This window comes from Wallemia ichthyophaga (genome assembly GCF_000400465.1).
Source record: "Wallemia ichthyophaga EXF-994 unplaced genomic scaffold scaffold7, whole genome shotgun sequence".
NCBI classification, from domain to species: Eukaryota; Fungi; Basidiomycota; class Wallemiomycetes; order Wallemiales; family Wallemiaceae; genus Wallemia; species Wallemia ichthyophaga.
Window position 1 is genome coordinate 200,870 of NW_008806280.1, and position 15,788 is coordinate 216,657.

Below are 15,788 nucleotides of genomic sequence, written 5' to 3' on the forward strand. Positions count from 1 at the left end.
TTGCCTCTCTCACCTCAACCACCATCACTTGCGACTGATGAGTGCAATCGTGGTCCTTCCCAACGGCTCCACGCTTGATGTGTTACATACCAGCGCATCAGACGCCCTGCACGAGCTGTCGACTGTCCAAATTTCGCTGACTTGGATACATGTAATTAGGAAGTACTGGCTCCTCGGAAAGCTGCGAGATGCCGAGACTATTTGCACTAGGGCTGCTGAATGTGAGTCCGCTGTCTTGGACCACCTGTTTCTCACAGCTCGCAGTATTCCAGCGCGACGCTCTTAGTATCTCCAAGCTGTCGACTCTCAAGGGAAATCTCTATTTGGACATTGCAAGGGAATCCCCAAAGATTTTGCTATCAAATCCCAGTGAGGATGTCCACGCCGGTGACACCAAATGCCGCAAGGATTACATGCTCGCTGCCGCCGCTCAATTTGTTAGTGCCGATAAGTCGCTCCAAAGCATCGGTGAAGTCTCTCAGATCAATTCACCACTCTATCTGGGCAAGGCGTCCTTGCAATTGGCGCAGGGAAACCTTGATGAAGCCTTTAAAACGTTTAACGCCATTCTCAAGAACCATACTCGCAATGTCTTTGCTTTGATGGGCAAAGCAAGAATATTGCACGTCAAGCGTCATTACGCTGAGGCTTTGCGCGTCTATCAGGATATTCTTAGGATATCTCCTCGCGTAAAACCAGATCCAAGGATCGGCATTGGTTTATGCTTTTGGCAACTCAAATGCCCCCTTGAAGCAAAGGCTGCATGGGAAAGAAGCGCTGCTCTTGTGAGTCTATTCACACCCTTCTCAACGTCGCTTATTTGATTTAGAACCCCAATTTGTACGCTCCACAGCTTCTGTTGGGTCTTCTGAACATCAACGACGCTAAAAAGCCTGATGAGCAAGATCACTACCGTGTTAAGGCGTACAACAGGGGTATCAGATACGTACATACTGCATATAAACTCAACGAAAAAAACTCCAACGCCGCAAATGTTCTATCGTACTACTTCTTGGGTAAACGGAAGCTTCCAGTGGCAATAAAGTATGCTGAACGCGCAATTCAATATGCTGATGCTATACCCGTTCTTGTCGATGCTTACAACAATTTAGCACGCGTACACCACCTTAGCGGAAATACTGATGAAGCTCTTCGCTGCTACAAAGTCGCATTGGAGCGCTCTCCAAATAATATTGTGGCGCAGCTTGGTCGAGGACAGCTGCTTCTGAACGATGAATCATTAACGCAGGCTGTTCACCATTTTGATAAGCTGGTTCAATCTCAGAGTCAAAAAGGATTGGCAAATCCAGAGGCTTTGTTAGTTCTCGCAACTTTGCGCTCAAAAGTTTTGCCTGGTATATCTACGAATGAGCTACAAAAGAACAAAGAATCCGCTCGCGAGTTGTTCGATAAGTTTTTGAAAACGGTGTCGAAAGCATCCTCACCACATGAAACAGTCAGAGGTCTCGGTAACGAAGCTGAAACTTACGTTGAACTGGCTAGGCTTTGGGAGAAAGACAATATAAAGAAATCCAGTGAGGCTTACGAGCGGGCATGTAATGTACGAAAAGAGCAAAATCTTTCTATGCCGATCGAGCTTTTGAACAATGTTGCAGTGCTTACAGCAAAGATTGGCAATGTGGATAATGCAGTATCTTACCTCCAAGAGGCAGTTACTCGACTTGATAATGGTGAATCTAATACAAGAGACTTTTGCATTAGGAATATAGATATCAAGCAACATATTTGTACTATGAAATACAACTTGGCGCGGATTCTTGAAGACGGAAAAGATGTTCAACATGCCAAGAAACTTTACATGCAAGTCCTCGAAATTCATCCAGAGTACTTTGAATGTAAAGTGCGACTCGCTTCACTTTATATGGATGAAAACATGCCAGATGAAGCTCACACATTACTCAAGGAGGTGCTCACAACGTGGAATGACCACAAGAACTTAAGAGCATTCTACACAAACTTCTTGATGCGATATGATATGTCGTCAGCCAAACGGTTCTGCGATGATACACTGAAGAAGGTCGCACCGAATGATATCTATGCACTTTGCGTGTCGGGCTGGGTTACTTATGTAAAATCAAGGGATATGCGCCCAAAAGTTGGAACCTCAGAAGTGAAAGACCGGGAAAGACAGTTCAGAGAGGCTATAATTTACTGGGAGAAGGCTTTGAGGTATGATCCAAAATGTGTTTATGCCGCTCAAGGACTTGCTATCGCTATAGCAGAGAACGTTGTTCCAGATCCATCACGTCGAGATGGTCAAGAGCCAAGTGAAGAAGAAAATACTAAGGCCAGACGCGATGCGCTTGGAGTATTTGCCAAAATAAGAGACTGTCTGGATGAGGCATCAGTTTATATCAACATGGGACATTGCTTCTACGCTCAGGATGAATTTGATAAGGCGGTTGAAGTCTACGAGCACAGCTTAGCTAGACATGAGGAGGTATCGTCGCTGTTACATGCTTGCAGGGCTAATTACAGCAAGGGAGTCCAAAAGTCGGATTTCAAATTTCTCGAGAAGGCACTGGCTTATGCTCAAACTGCAACAAAGAAGTCACCTAAGGACAAGTCTGTCAAGTACAATATAGCTATGATTGAGCAGAAAATGCTACAAGTAGTGCTGGATACACCAATCGAGAAGAGGGCTCTTAGGGATTTGGAGAGAGCTATAGAATTATCACCAGAATCACAGGAGTTATTCGGTCAGTTAGCTGCTGAGGAACCTGCAACAGTGCCATTTAGCATAGACCTTGCCGAGCAGCGTCAGGCGTTTGGTGAGGGACTCGCCGTGCGTGGGCCTGGTGAAATCGAAAAGCAGCAGGCGTATGAGGCAGAGAAGGTGGAGAAGAGTGAAAAGTACAAACTGGAGAAGGAGGCAGCTCAACAGAAAGCGAAGGAAGATGAGGCACACAGATTAGATATGATCAAAAAGCGCAGCGAGGAGTTGGCGGAGAAACGCAAGCAGGCGCAAGAGGACATAAAGAATTTACGAGAAACACTTAAGGCAGAAGAAGAAGCCGAGGAGAGGAGTAAGAGCGAGAAGAAAAACAAGACCAAGAGGAAAGGCTCTGAGGATGGCCAAAGTGGTGATGAAGAAGCGCCAAAGAAACCTAAGCGCAAGACGAACAAGAAGAAGAAGCTTCGCAAGAAAGCGGGGTCAGACGGCGAAGAGAATGGAGCTGCACAGGACGAGAATGGCGCTAAGCAGGAGAATAGCGCTAAACAGGAGAATCAATCAGCGTCTGAGGGCGAAGATGGGAACGATGGAGAGGAGAATGAGAAAGCAAAGCCATCCAAGCCAATGAGCCGGAAAAGACCGAGCTCAGTTTCAGAAGATGCTGAGAGGAAGAAAGCTAAAACGTCGTGAGTGCTAACTGATAACAGCGGAGACACAATTGACAGAAATACAGGCAGCTTTCCAAAGAGGTAATCTCAGATTCTGGAGAAGAATAATTTTGTAAAGTTAAATATTTTATCTAACGCTTGACTTGACTTTGTGTAGATACGCTGATGACAACTGAATACGCGGGATCGTCAAACGAGGCAGTGGAAATTAGATTGCGTGGGTGCTTAATATGGAATCCTTGCTCTACTAAAATATTGCAGGTAGAAGCGAGGCTGATGAACGCCAGCTGGAATCCGAGGAAGAGTTGAGGCTGACGCGACCATGGAATCCAACATTCACGTATCCAATATTTGGTACAGAGGAGCAAATTTATGGCTATAAGAATCTGAAAGTTACTGTGAGTCAACGCGCACACAGTCTTACACTGGCTTAAACGTCGTCCAGGTTGATATGGCTTCTGGCTCATTGAAATCTCAACTCAACGTAAATTACGGCGATAAGAAAGAGGATGCTGATAACGTTGTCGACAGTATCAAGGAATATTTACCATTAGGTGGGTTCTTTAGCCACGGGGAACGTCTTGAGTAACTCGGCGCAGAGGAAGGAGACTTTGAAGAGCTTTTGGACAGAGACGCGCGGGAATTCAAACCTTGCGGTGATCTTATTAAAACATACACACGCGCGTCCGCAAAATCTCAAGGCAAAGGTAAAGGAAAGAGAAGGAAGGTCGAAACGTCATCAGGATCAGTCGCGGGCGAGGAAGGCGATGTTGTGTACGAGATATACAGAGCTAAGTGGGATACTCCCGGCTGGAAAGCTTTTAATAAGCGGATGCAATTCTTTTTGTTGTTGGTAGGTGCTTTTGTCTCAGATAGAATCAAAGCGTATTGACGTAAAAAGTTTATCGAAGCAGCAAACTATCTCGAAGAAGATGACGACAACTGGGAATTCTTCACTTTGTTCGAGAAGAGGAGCAGAGATAACGGAGAAAACACATATCACTTCGTTGGATATTCATCTCTTTACTCCTTCTATCACTTCCCTACTGGTCGTAGGCAACGTTTATCGTATGTTCTTCTTGTTTGATTGAGCATCATTTCTCATTCGCATTCGCTGCAGACAATTCTTCATCTTGCCTCCATATCAAAGACAAAGCCATGCATCTGAACTGTATAACGCTATTCGCAGTGATGTGCTGTCTAGACAGGAGATTATTGAATTAGGTGTGGAGGATCCTTCAGAGTCATTTGACGTCCTTCGTGACGTGAATGATCTTCGTTGGTTGAGCGATGAGCACCTTCTAGACAATAAAACGGCTGCAGACATGAACAGGAATTGGATAGAACAAGAAAGACAAAAGCTTAAAGTGCCCAAGCGCCAGTTTCTGCGTTTGATCGAGATGCTTCTGCTTCACAAGCTGGATCCAAAGAATCAAGAGCAGTCCAAGAGGTTCAGACTTTTGGTGAGCTTTAAGTTAACTTGTTCAAAACATTTTAACAGACTCAATAGGTTAAAGATCGTCTTTACAGGTTCAACTACGTAGGTAACTCAGAAAATAGTCAATATATCTCACAGTATACAGGAACAATTAATTGGTTTGACGCCAGAAGAGAGGAAAGCTGCTTTACAGCTGACTTATGAAGGTGTTGTTGACAACTACCGTGATGTACTTCTCAAAAGTCATATCTGATGGTTGTGAGAACGAATTACATCTTGCTATACATTACATGAGAAAAGAAATGCAACCGAATTCTAAGAAATTTCCTTATGTCGCAAAATCCTCACTGGCACTTTCATAATCCGACACATTTGCCTCGTGGACTTCACTGGCAGGTTTGCTATTGGCTGCGTTGGCTGCTACTGAAGCGTCCAAGGAACGATCAGAACTGAAGTCGAATTTCTTGAAGTCTTGAGAATCTTGAGAGACAATAGAGCCATTCTGCGCATCGGAATTTTCTTGAGCTCTTTCAGAAGCGTTTTGACCCAGCTTGCTAAATCTAGACATGGCCGTAACTGCTCTAATAGCGCTTCTCCATCTAAGATACCAGTCAGACGAGCTTTGGATCACAAAGATCTGCATACTTCTCGCGACTGTTGAATGCATCCCGCAAACCTTCACTCACATCGTGTTCAGAGAGATTTTGATCTTTGAACCACTGGAAATGTTAGATGGATCAGGAAGGAAGGAATGTAAATACCTGGTGGTTGAGCGCTTGCTCAGCTGTGAGTCTTTTGGATGGGTCGGGTTGCAACAGAGCTTTAACAAAGTCCTTTGCTGGAGTGGAGTTAGAGTGCACGGAGATGAGGTTGTGACTCACCATGATCGCTGACTTTAGACCAGTATCTTTCGTGGAACTCAATCTTTCCTCTGTTAGTTTCTTTAATCAACTCACTCAGTTCTTCAGAACGGAAGGGAGAGTAACCACATAATAAGACATAAGTGACGACACCGATGGCCCAGAGGTCAACAGGCTTACTGTGAGCATCGTTGTTGAGTATCTCTGGAGCAGCATAACCGACAGAGCCAGCAAGTGAGGTAATTTGAGCGTTATGACTGTCTAAACGCTGAGAAATACCAAAATCGGCAATAACAACGCCAGAGCCAGCATCTTTACTTTTGTAGAGAATATTTTCAGGTTTTATATCGCGATGCACGACATTATTTGAGTGCATATATGCAGTAGCATCGACAATAGACATGATAACGGTCGCAGCGTTTTTCTCCTGGGATGGAGAGTTAGGGGAATTGAAAGACAAGTCAAATAAAGCAATACTCACGGTAAACCTTCCCTTACGAGCGATTCTATCAAATAGCTCACCGCCAGTGGCAAGTTGGAAACTGAGGTACCAAGTGTCTCTCGATTCATACCACTCGTAGAAAGAAACGATATTGGGATGATTAAGATGTTTGAGTAGATTAGTCTCATCAAATATGGCACTCTCATTCCCCTGAGCCTTTTTCTTGGAAATCACTTTAACGGCAACGTCCTGCTTTCCATCTGGATGGTTATCCCACTCGGCTCGTACGACCTATAACGATTAGATAGACAGATATAAAAACACCAGCCCCACCTTTCCAAATGCACCTTCTCCTAACTGTGCGTGTGTGTGTCTGTGTAAGCTGTGTTTCGGTGGCAGCGTATTTCCTCACAACTTCACCAAAATTGTAGCTCTTCTTCTTGTAATAAGATTCTGGTTGTGGCAGCAATGTGTCCCTTAAAAAACCCATAAATCCAAGACCGTGATAAGCGTGATGGCCGTGTGTGTTGAACCTTGGCTGCGCTACATCATCATCTTATGAGCAGCGACAGCGACAATAGCGCAAACGATTTTGTTGGGAAACGTAAATCACCACCAGTGGATTCTCAGGAAATCCAAAACTCAGCAAAACGCCCAAACGATTCTGTTGGGAAGCGTAAATCACCACCCGTGGATTCTCAGGAAATCCAAAACTCAGCAAAACGCCCAAGAGTAGAACCTATGGATACCATTAAGATGGAGAAGAACATGTTTGGTCTTGATCCGAGCGATGAATTCATTAAAGAGATTTCCGATTGGATTTGGTTAAAGACCAAGAATTGCAAGCATAAAGTTGAGGTTGGTGGGCTTAGAATCACGTAGATATAGCTGAGACGGCTTGATTAGGTGGAGGCCAAAGTTGGACGATTTTTAGATCAAAGTGCGCAGAGAGCAGGATTGCCTGTCGCAGTAGAGACCATTCTCTCTAATACAGACGGTTTAAAGTTTGAGTCGAATATGACAGAGGTGTGTTTATCTCACATGCTATATTCCATTCAATTGCACTCCTCACACAGAATCAGGCTCAACATAAGCATTACAATGGAATTCTCAATAAACGCGCATCGCAACTAAATCAAAACTTGCGTAGTAAAATAGACTGTGTCCACAATAAAGAGATAGACTCATTTCATTCGTCCGGTCGTGGCTCAGGTAAGGTTCGTGTAACTAGAGATCAGGGCAAGACGGATATCAAAGAAATGATTGAAAAGGTGCGCGTAGCAGATTTGGCTATTTACTCACCCAAGAGGCTCTTCGATTGGAGGTTAAGCATAAACATGGAAGTGCCGCGTATGTTTAACCTAATTAATCCTCTGAGGAAGCCATGACACCATGTTTAGATAACGACCTGCCGAAACAAGACCCTTATTATCAACGGAAAAAAGATAGAATGAGCTACACACAGCAGGAGATGCAAGTCGACCTAACGCAAGTATTTGCGAGGCCCGGTGAAGTGAGTCGGAGTTGTTTGTACAATGCTCTCGCTGACGCTGATTACAGCCACCGACGCACGAGCTCGAGCTTGAGATACGTAGGCCTAAATTTCTCATGGAAGAAGGCAAAAAACGCGAGCGAGGATTACCAAACATGTGTAAGCTCTATCGCACGCGTTTGTAATGACGTAAACTAAGAAAAATCCAAGACGACGAGTTAATCAAAGTATTTGTGAGCAACATAAGGATGCTTGTTAGGAATGGGATTTGAATTTATCTTGATGTAGCAAATATATTTTCTAACTCACGTAAAAAATTCACATTATTAAGTTGAGAACGCGTCTCAAAACCATCTTCATCATTATCAATCAACGGCATTTATCCAAGATAAAATAAATGTGAGTGAATTGATATATTCACGCGTATAATTACTCACAGTATCTTACCAGCTAATTTCATATCGCCACGATGTCCGGAATGACAGTACGTCGATTGACGCGTCCAGCGTTCTTGACTAACATATGCACAAGGTTTTTAAGCGCGACGGCCGTAAAGAAAGCGTAGCCTTTGATAAGTGGGTTTTTCTAACACGCGTAACCGTCTCTAAACGTGATTTTCAGAATCACAGCGAGAATCAATAAGCTTTGCTATGGACTTGATTCAAATCACGTAGACCCAATTGAGATTACAAAGAAGGTCGTACAAGGTGTTCACCAGGGCATCACCACCGTCGAGCTCGACAATTTAGCTGCCGAAACGGCTGCATACCTCACTGTAAAAGTAGGTTGGTCACTGTACAATCATATACCCACGAATCTCACATCCATCACTAGCACCCTGATTACGCTGTACTCGCAGCTAGAATAGCCATTTCAAACTTACACAAGGAAACCAAGAAGGCTTTTTCGGCTGTTATCGAAGATCTCTACAAATATGTAAATCCAAGAAATGGCAAGCCAGGTCCACTTATTAGCGACGAGACGTATGATATAATAATGAAAAACCGCGGCGTACTTGACTCTGCTATCCTCTACGATCGCGATTTTAACTACAATTTGTGAGTTGGGTTTTGTGCATACTAGCATCCTAACATTCTCATAGCTTTGGTTTTAAGACTCTTGAAAGATCATACCTTCTTCGTATAAATGGCAAGGTCGCAGAGCGTCCACAGCACATGTTGATGCGTGTAGCAGTTGGAATCCACGGTGCAGACATCGAGCGCGTTATCGAAACTTATAACCTTATGTCAATCAAGGCATTTACGCACGCCAGTCCAACCCTCTTCAATGCTGGTACACCACAGCCTCAAATGTCCTCGTGCTTCTTGGTTACTATGCAAGACGACTCCATTGAAGGCATTTACGATACTCTCAAGTCTTGTGCCCTTATTTCAAAGACTGCAGGTGGTATCGGTTTAAACATACACTGCATTCGTGCAACCGGATCTTACATTTCTGGTACTAATGGTTCTTCAAATGGTATCGTACCAATGCTCAGAGCATTTGATGCAACAGCACGTTACGTTGATCAAGGTGGTAATAAGAGACCTGGTGCTTTTGCCATCTACCTTGAGCCATGGCACCCTGACGTCTTTGAGTTCTTGGATTTGCGTAAAAACCACGGTAAGGAAGAAGTCAGAGCCCGTGATTTATTCTATGCTTTATGGATACCAGACTTGTTCATGCAACGTGTTCAAGAGAACGGTGACTGGCCTTTGTTCTGCCCACACGAAGCACCTGGCTTACATGAGGTTTGGGGTAAAGAATTTGAGCAACTCTTCTTCAAGTACGAGAGAGAAGGTAGATCAAAGAAGGTGGTCAAAGCACAAAAGCTTTGGTACTCTATTCTCGACTCACAAGTCGAGACTGGTGGTCCATTCATGTTATACAAAGATCACGCAAATGCCAAGTCTAACCAACAAAACCTTGGTACAATCAAGAACTCAAACTTGTGCACAGAGATTATTGAATACTCTGCGCCTGACGAAGTTGCCGTGTGTAACCTCGCTTCGATCGCTTTACCATCATACATCAAAGATCGCAGGTTCGACTTTAAGGAATTGCATAAGGTTACAAAAGTACTTACTCGCAACCTCAACCGTATCATTGATGTGAATTACTATCCAGTAAAGGAGGCTCGTAACTCTAACATGCGCCATCGTCCAATTGGTTTGGGTGTTCAAGGTCTTGCGGATGCATTCCAACTGTTAAGATTTCCTTTCAGCTCAGAAGAAGCAAGGTTACTCAACAAGCAAATATTTGAAACCATCTACCACGCTGCCGTTGAATCATCCACAGAACTTGCTACCGAATTCGGTCCATATGAGACTTATCAAGGCAGTCCAGCTAGCAAGGGACAGTTGCAATATGATTTATGGAATGTTCAACCCACTAATTTATGGGACTGGAATGATTTGAAGCAGAAGGTGGCTCGTTGTGGTTTGAGAAATTCACTTTTAGTCGCACCAATGCCAACAGCTTCAACATCACAAATATTAGGATTCAATGAGTGCTTTGAACCTTATACATCAAATATTTACACAAGAAGAGTTTTATCTGGAGAATTCCAGATAGTAAACCCATGGCTGTTGAAGGACTTGTGTGAGTTGGGATTATGGAATGATGGTATGAAGAACAAGATTATTGCGCACGGTGGATCAATTCAGAATATCTCAGAAATTCCATATGAGATCAAGGAACTGTACAAGACGGTTTGGGAAATAAGTCAGAAGGTTGTCATAGATTTGGCTGCTGATAGAGGGGCGTTCATTGATCAAAGTCAGAGTTTGAATGTTCATTTGGCGTCACCAACCCATGCACAGCTAACATCTATGCATTTCTATGCTCACAAGAGAGGATTGAAGACTGGTATGTACTACTTGCGCACACGTCCACAATCAGCAGCTATTCAATTCACTGTCGACAAGGAAGCATTAGATGAGGCGAAGAGTGCACAAAGTGGCAAGTCAACACCAACAAGTGCACCAACACCACCCAATATACTCAATGGAGTTGAAAGAATGAAGTTGGAGGATAAGAATAGTAGCACGCGCTCGAATGCAGCGAGAAATGTTTCAACGCCAGTAAGAGCAGCCACCATTTCAAGAGCAGTGAGTGGAATTGAGAATACGTCATCAATCAAGCGCACGCTGTCTTCTCACATTGACATTGAGAATGATGAGAACAACCAACCAAGAGGAGAAGAAATAGTGGCTGGTGAAGAAACGGAAGATGAAGATGAAATTGATTTTGAGACAGCCAAAGCGAGAATGGAAGCTAAGCAACTCGAGCAAGAGAAGCTTATTTGTAGCATTGAGAACAAGGAAGCGTGTGTGATGTGTAGCGGATGAAATTATATATTTTAACGAACTTGAATGTTAATATTTATATTTTACATTTTGTGTCTAGTATTTCCAATACGCCGGTTTAAACGTTGATCTGTTTCAACCAAACAATGCAATCGCCGCAATGGAAAATTCATGAGTGAGTTAAATTTACGGCTTTGGATGGTGATTTGATAGTACATTTGTATTTCCAGCGCCTTGGTTCAAGCCTCCTCGTCACAGCTAACGTAATACAGTTCAACATTGGCTGGCGGTGCAGCGGGCGTGGTGGCAAGCGTGCTTACATGTCCATTAGACGTAATAAAAACTAGACTACAAGCTCAAAAGAAGTCCAAAGGACACACGCTGGATGGTGTAATTGGTTGGTTCACCAATTTTGTCGTCGGATTGCGGTATTTGGCGCTAACATTACGATTTATAGATACGGTAAAGAAAATATCTCATGAACAAGGATACAAAGGTTATTACAAAGGATTGGGTCCGACGATACTTGGCTATCTTCCAACTTGGGCCATTTACTTTACAGTTTATGACGAGGTCAAGGCTATTCTTTCAAGCAAGCGAGGTGTGTAGACTTTTATATGCTACAATGCTATTTCTTACTTAGGAATCAAGGTGACCCCGATGGAGTAGATTGGTCAACTCATATGATTGCATCTGCTAGTGCGGGCGCTACAGGCGCAACTCTCACCAACCCATTGTGGGTGGTAAAAACAAGATTCATGGTGAGATTCTTTGGTTATTTGCGGATTCATTGCTTATTCCTTGCCTAGACTCAGGAGAAGGGAACGATACCATATAGACATACTTTACACGCTTTGGAATCCATTTATAAGAATGAAGGGATGAAAGGTTTCTATAAAGGATTGATACCGTCACTGGTCGGAGTGACGCACGTAGTAATTCAATTCCCGGTGTACGAAAGACTCAAGTTGAAAATGAAGAAGGCTGATAATGGTGAATTATCTACTATTTCACTTCTCGCCTGCTCTTCAATATCCAAAATGATGGCATCAGTTTCGACTTATCCACACGAAGTAGTCAGGACGCGACTCCAGGTGGAGAGGAGGTATCACCACGGACTTAATAATAGAAAGATACTTACAGTCATTAATGACATTTTATCGGAATCAGGATTTAAAGGTTTGTACAAAGGACTATCGGTGACGTTACTTCGAACGGTCCCAAATAGTGCGATGACATTGTTAGCGTACGAAATGATTATGTCAGAGTTAAGCAAATCAAGGCGAAAGTAATTTATACCACTTGTATTCTAATCTGTTAAATTTTATCTGGCACATGACATAGCCCTGTGCCTAAGGATGCGGTGCACCAAACATTTTATTAACCGACAGCGATGAACTTACTCAAAACACTTAGTGTAATTGGATTGATCGTAGCAGCTAGCGCTGCTCCAGCCGGCTCAGTGAGTATTGCTCGATAAAATGCGGATTGGCCACTGACATGATACAACCCAGTCAGCACAGAATGAACATGCAGCTACCGTAGATAAGGTTAGTGGGCACCTATCAAGTGAGGTAGAGCTAAGGCTTATAAAACAATCCTCGCAGAGAGACTTTGGAGACTTTATTCAAGGCGCTGAAGATACTGGCGAAGATATAAAGGATTTCTTCACCGGAGAAAAGCGTGATTGGATGGATAAAACTTCAGACTTTTTCGACAATATTGGAGACGCCTTCACCGGCGATGACGATAAGCAAAAGCGCGATTGGGTTGAGGACGCTTCAAATTTCTTCGATAACATTGGAGACGCCTTCACCGGCGATGACGACAAGCAAAAGCGCGATTGGATCGACGATATCGGACAATTCAGTGAGAACGTCAAGGATATGTTCGATGGTGATGATAAGTAGAACACAACGGCGGCTTAGCGGCTTGTAAATAAATTGCACTGTAAAATCATGGGATATGACAATGCTTGGATTTGTATAATTCTTCTGGTTGAACCATCTACACGGTGCTGAGATAGATGGAAAATACTGTGACAAGCCATTTCAATGTCGATAAGGAGGAATATATTAGACTTGTACTACAATCACTCAAAGACCTTGATTTATCGTGAGCACAGAATTCCTCCTATTCTGCTATCACTGACGACCTCATTAGCAGCAGCTTCAATTGCCTATCACAAGAATCCGGCGTGGAGTTGGAATCTGATACCGTCACTCAATTACGCTCTTCTATTTTACAAGGCAATTGGTCCACTGCCGTTCATTTAATCGATAAACTCAATGTGGACCACTATGAAGCACTGAATTCAAAGATTATTCTTAATAAGCAGCATTATCTTGAATCTTTGGAATGCGGCGATGATAAATCCGCTATTAATATCCTCCGACATTCTTTGGTTCCACTAATTCAGTCTGATCCATGTCAAGTTCAGTTATTGTCGAGGTTGGTTTGGCTGTTTGATTTGAGCGCCATTTAACTTAGATTCTCAGTTGGCTCATGTGTAGCTCACCCGCAGAATTACGTCAAAGAGCCCATTGGGATGGTTCAAATATGACATCACGATCAAAGCTACTCGATAGCTTACAATCTTACATAAAACCTTCAATTATGCTACCACAAAGCAGACTTTTCAATCTACTCAACCAAGCAAAGCTTTATCAATCACGTAATAACCGTTATAGCAGCATACATGACGAAAATCTAAACTTCTCTCTCTTAAATGATTACCATCAGGACAACTCAACGTTCCCAAATTTCAACTCTCTCACTGTCAAAGCACACTTTGATGAAATCTGGCATTGTTGCTTTAGTCACAACGGTAATTATCTTGCAACGTCATCTCGTGATAAATCTGTTGTCATTTGGGAGGTTGATGTTGTTCGGCAGATCTTCAGAAAGTCTTTGACTATCTTAAATCATGACGAAGATATAAGTGCTATCTCTTGGTCTAATGATGATACTATACTCCTCACTGCTGCGGAGGAGACTATATACATTCATCATACTGTAACTGGCAATAGTATCAACAGCTATCAAGGCGCTCATGAGCATGATGAGACTATCTCAAGCCTATTGTGGGTAAACGATGACTCTAAATTCTACTCAACCGGGCTTGATCAGAAGGTTATTGAATGGAGTCACAACGGCGCAGTGCTGCACAAGTGGAATGACCTACCCATACGCATAATGGACGCTGCTCTTACACCAGATCAGACAAAGCTTGTAGTCGCTGGTCCTGACGGTCCTCAGCCGACTGTTGGACAAGATGGCACGTTAAGTTACAATGAGGAGATGCGTCATCTAATGGTGTATGACACTGAATCAAGAACTTGTTTGTGGTAAGAATGTCTTGGTCTTTTGCTTCATGTCTTGCTTACTTTGATATATTAGGCAAGTCGAGATGAAGAATGAAATATCGTCTCTCAAAGTATCTTCTGACTCCACCAAAGTAATTGTCAACTACGCGCCTGATGAGATACAAATATGGAGTCTGACAGACCAATGTCTGCTCAAGAAGCTCTTCGGCCACAAGCAATCTAAACATGTAATTAAGTCGTCTTTTGGAGGGTTGGACGAGGGCTTTGTTTTGAGCGGTAGCGAGGGTTAGAAAGCTGCATTTGAACTGTCTTTTACTGACTCTATTTCAGATGCTGCCATCTATGTATGGCATCTTCAATCAGGAGAACTCATGGAGATACTCAAAGGACACGAGAAAGGTTGCGTAAACTCAGTAGCGTGGTCACCGACAATGCCGTTGATATGTTCTGTCGGCGATGATCGCACAATACGTATGTGGTCAACAAGGACATCTTCCAGCAAGCATACAGAGCTCAACCTGCTAGAAAACGAAGGCGATGAGGGCTCCATGCATGGTATCGAAGGTGGCGTGGAAGTTGACGATGAGGAGGTAGACGAAGCTATCGATGAGGTCGATTATCACATAGCTGATCAGTAGCAACTATCATCAGTTTGATTATATCCATAAATTACTTATATGCATTTGGTTTGTTGATAAATTAGATGGCCTTGTGTTCGTTACTCGTAACTTTGAGAATAAAGTCTGCTTTCAATAGTTACCCTTACTCAGTCATAAAAGTACCAAAAATTCAAAGCGATGATAAAACTCTGTCAAAGCATTGTTAAATTTCTGAGAGCTTGAATATTACTTAACAGCTGTATCCCTTGGATCCTTAAATACTGGATCTGAGACTCATCTCTGTATATGATAGGGTGATTTGAATGTTAATTTAATACTATCTAAAGCGTTTTGAAGAAATCTATTGAGCTAAATACGCTCAAGGCACCTTGCAAATGACCAAGTAAGTGAGAAGTCGAATGCAAATAGGATTACTATGAACGATGTCACGCGCTTCATATATAAATAAACAAATATGTCTAGCTGATGAAGACAAGTAGCACCCAATCAGCTCAGAATTTCGGCTGTATAAACGTGATTTACGTTCTCCGACAATTAGCGTCCACAGGATTTCATGCTGGCTCCAAGGAGACTTTATTTTTATGACCAGTAGTGCATTTCGAAATTTCAAACAATAGGGTTTGACAGGTATTATAGACTGGATTGGAATCTTAGATGTTATGATTTTAGGAACAAATATTTTTAGATCTTAAATCACACTCACTGCATTATGTCAAATTTAGCTGGACGAGTGTAGAGCAAATTACTTAAGTTATTCATGATAAGGGCATTTGAATTCTTCTCACACAGGTACTCTGCACATAATGATATCTAAATCTCCCCACTTTGTACTACCGATGATGCTGTAAAAAATACGTCATTGAGCATGGTATTTTCGACTGTGAGAGGGGAAGCATGGTAAAAAATAATCCTGAGTGTATTAGAGCTACATTTAAGCTA

The 15,788-nt window shown here is 42.8% G+C and overlaps 6 protein-coding genes across 6 annotated transcripts; 5 read left to right on the forward strand and 1 right to left on the reverse strand.

Annotated features, from left to right (window-relative positions):
- Positions 1-37: 37 nt before the first annotated feature.
- On the forward strand, positions 38-3,471 carry J056_004208 (Tetratricopeptide repeat protein 1; the record flags this gene model as incomplete). Its single annotated transcript, XM_009269409.1, has 4 exons — positions 38-221; positions 265-785; positions 830-3,381; positions 3,429-3,471. The coding sequence occupies 4 exons, from the start codon at positions 38-40 to the stop codon at positions 3,469-3,471; spliced, it is 3,300 nt and encodes a 1,099-aa protein (XP_009267684.1).
- A 57-nt stretch (positions 3,472-3,528) lies between these two features.
- J056_004209 (Histone acetyltransferase type B catalytic subunit) lies at positions 3,529-5,054 on the forward strand (the record flags this gene model as incomplete). The annotated part of the gene is made up of 8 exons (XM_009269410.1): positions 3,529-3,580; positions 3,625-3,761; positions 3,809-3,917; positions 3,963-4,216; positions 4,265-4,431; positions 4,484-4,826; positions 4,874-4,903; positions 4,947-5,054. The coding sequence occupies 8 exons, from the start codon at positions 3,529-3,531 to the stop codon at positions 5,052-5,054; spliced, it is 1,200 nt and encodes a 399-aa protein (XP_009267685.1).
- A 75-nt stretch (positions 5,055-5,129) lies between these two features.
- On the reverse strand, positions 5,130-6,593 carry J056_004210 (Calcium/calmodulin-dependent protein kinase; the record flags this gene model as incomplete). Its single annotated transcript, XM_009269411.1, has 7 exons — positions 5,130-5,400; positions 5,447-5,520; positions 5,563-5,639; positions 5,683-6,088; positions 6,143-6,394; positions 6,437-6,460; positions 6,516-6,593. The coding sequence occupies 7 exons, from the start codon at positions 6,591-6,593 to the stop codon at positions 5,130-5,132; spliced, it is 1,182 nt and encodes a 393-aa protein (XP_009267686.1).
- A 68-nt stretch (positions 6,594-6,661) lies between these two features.
- Positions 6,662-7,780, forward strand: J056_004211 (mRNA-capping enzyme subunit beta; the record flags this gene model as incomplete). Its single annotated transcript, XM_009269412.1, has 5 exons — positions 6,662-6,961; positions 7,010-7,129; positions 7,186-7,453; positions 7,504-7,616; positions 7,664-7,780. 5 exons carry the CDS (start codon positions 6,662-6,664, stop codon positions 7,778-7,780), a joined length of 918 nt encoding a protein of 305 aa, XP_009267687.1.
- Positions 7,781-8,064: 284 nt separating this feature from the next.
- J056_004212 (Ribonucleoside-diphosphate reductase large chain) lies at positions 8,065-12,813 on the forward strand (the record flags this gene model as incomplete). The annotated part of the gene is made up of 12 exons (XM_009269413.1): positions 8,065-8,079; positions 8,127-8,170; positions 8,217-8,376; positions 8,430-8,653; positions 8,698-10,923; positions 11,176-11,300; positions 11,361-11,504; positions 11,555-11,664; positions 11,713-12,008; positions 12,320-12,365; positions 12,418-12,453; positions 12,511-12,813. The coding sequence occupies 12 exons, from the start codon at positions 8,065-8,067 to the stop codon at positions 12,811-12,813; spliced, it is 3,729 nt and encodes a 1,242-aa protein (XP_009267688.1).
- Positions 12,814-12,929: 116 nt separating this feature from the next.
- On the forward strand, positions 12,930-14,867 carry J056_004213 (uncharacterized protein; the record flags this gene model as incomplete). The annotated part of the gene is made up of 5 exons (XM_009269414.1): positions 12,930-13,018; positions 13,067-13,354; positions 13,402-14,250; positions 14,303-14,514; positions 14,560-14,867. The coding sequence occupies 5 exons, from the start codon at positions 12,930-12,932 to the stop codon at positions 14,865-14,867; spliced, it is 1,746 nt and encodes a 581-aa protein (XP_009267689.1).
- Positions 14,868-15,788: the final 921 nt, after the last annotated feature.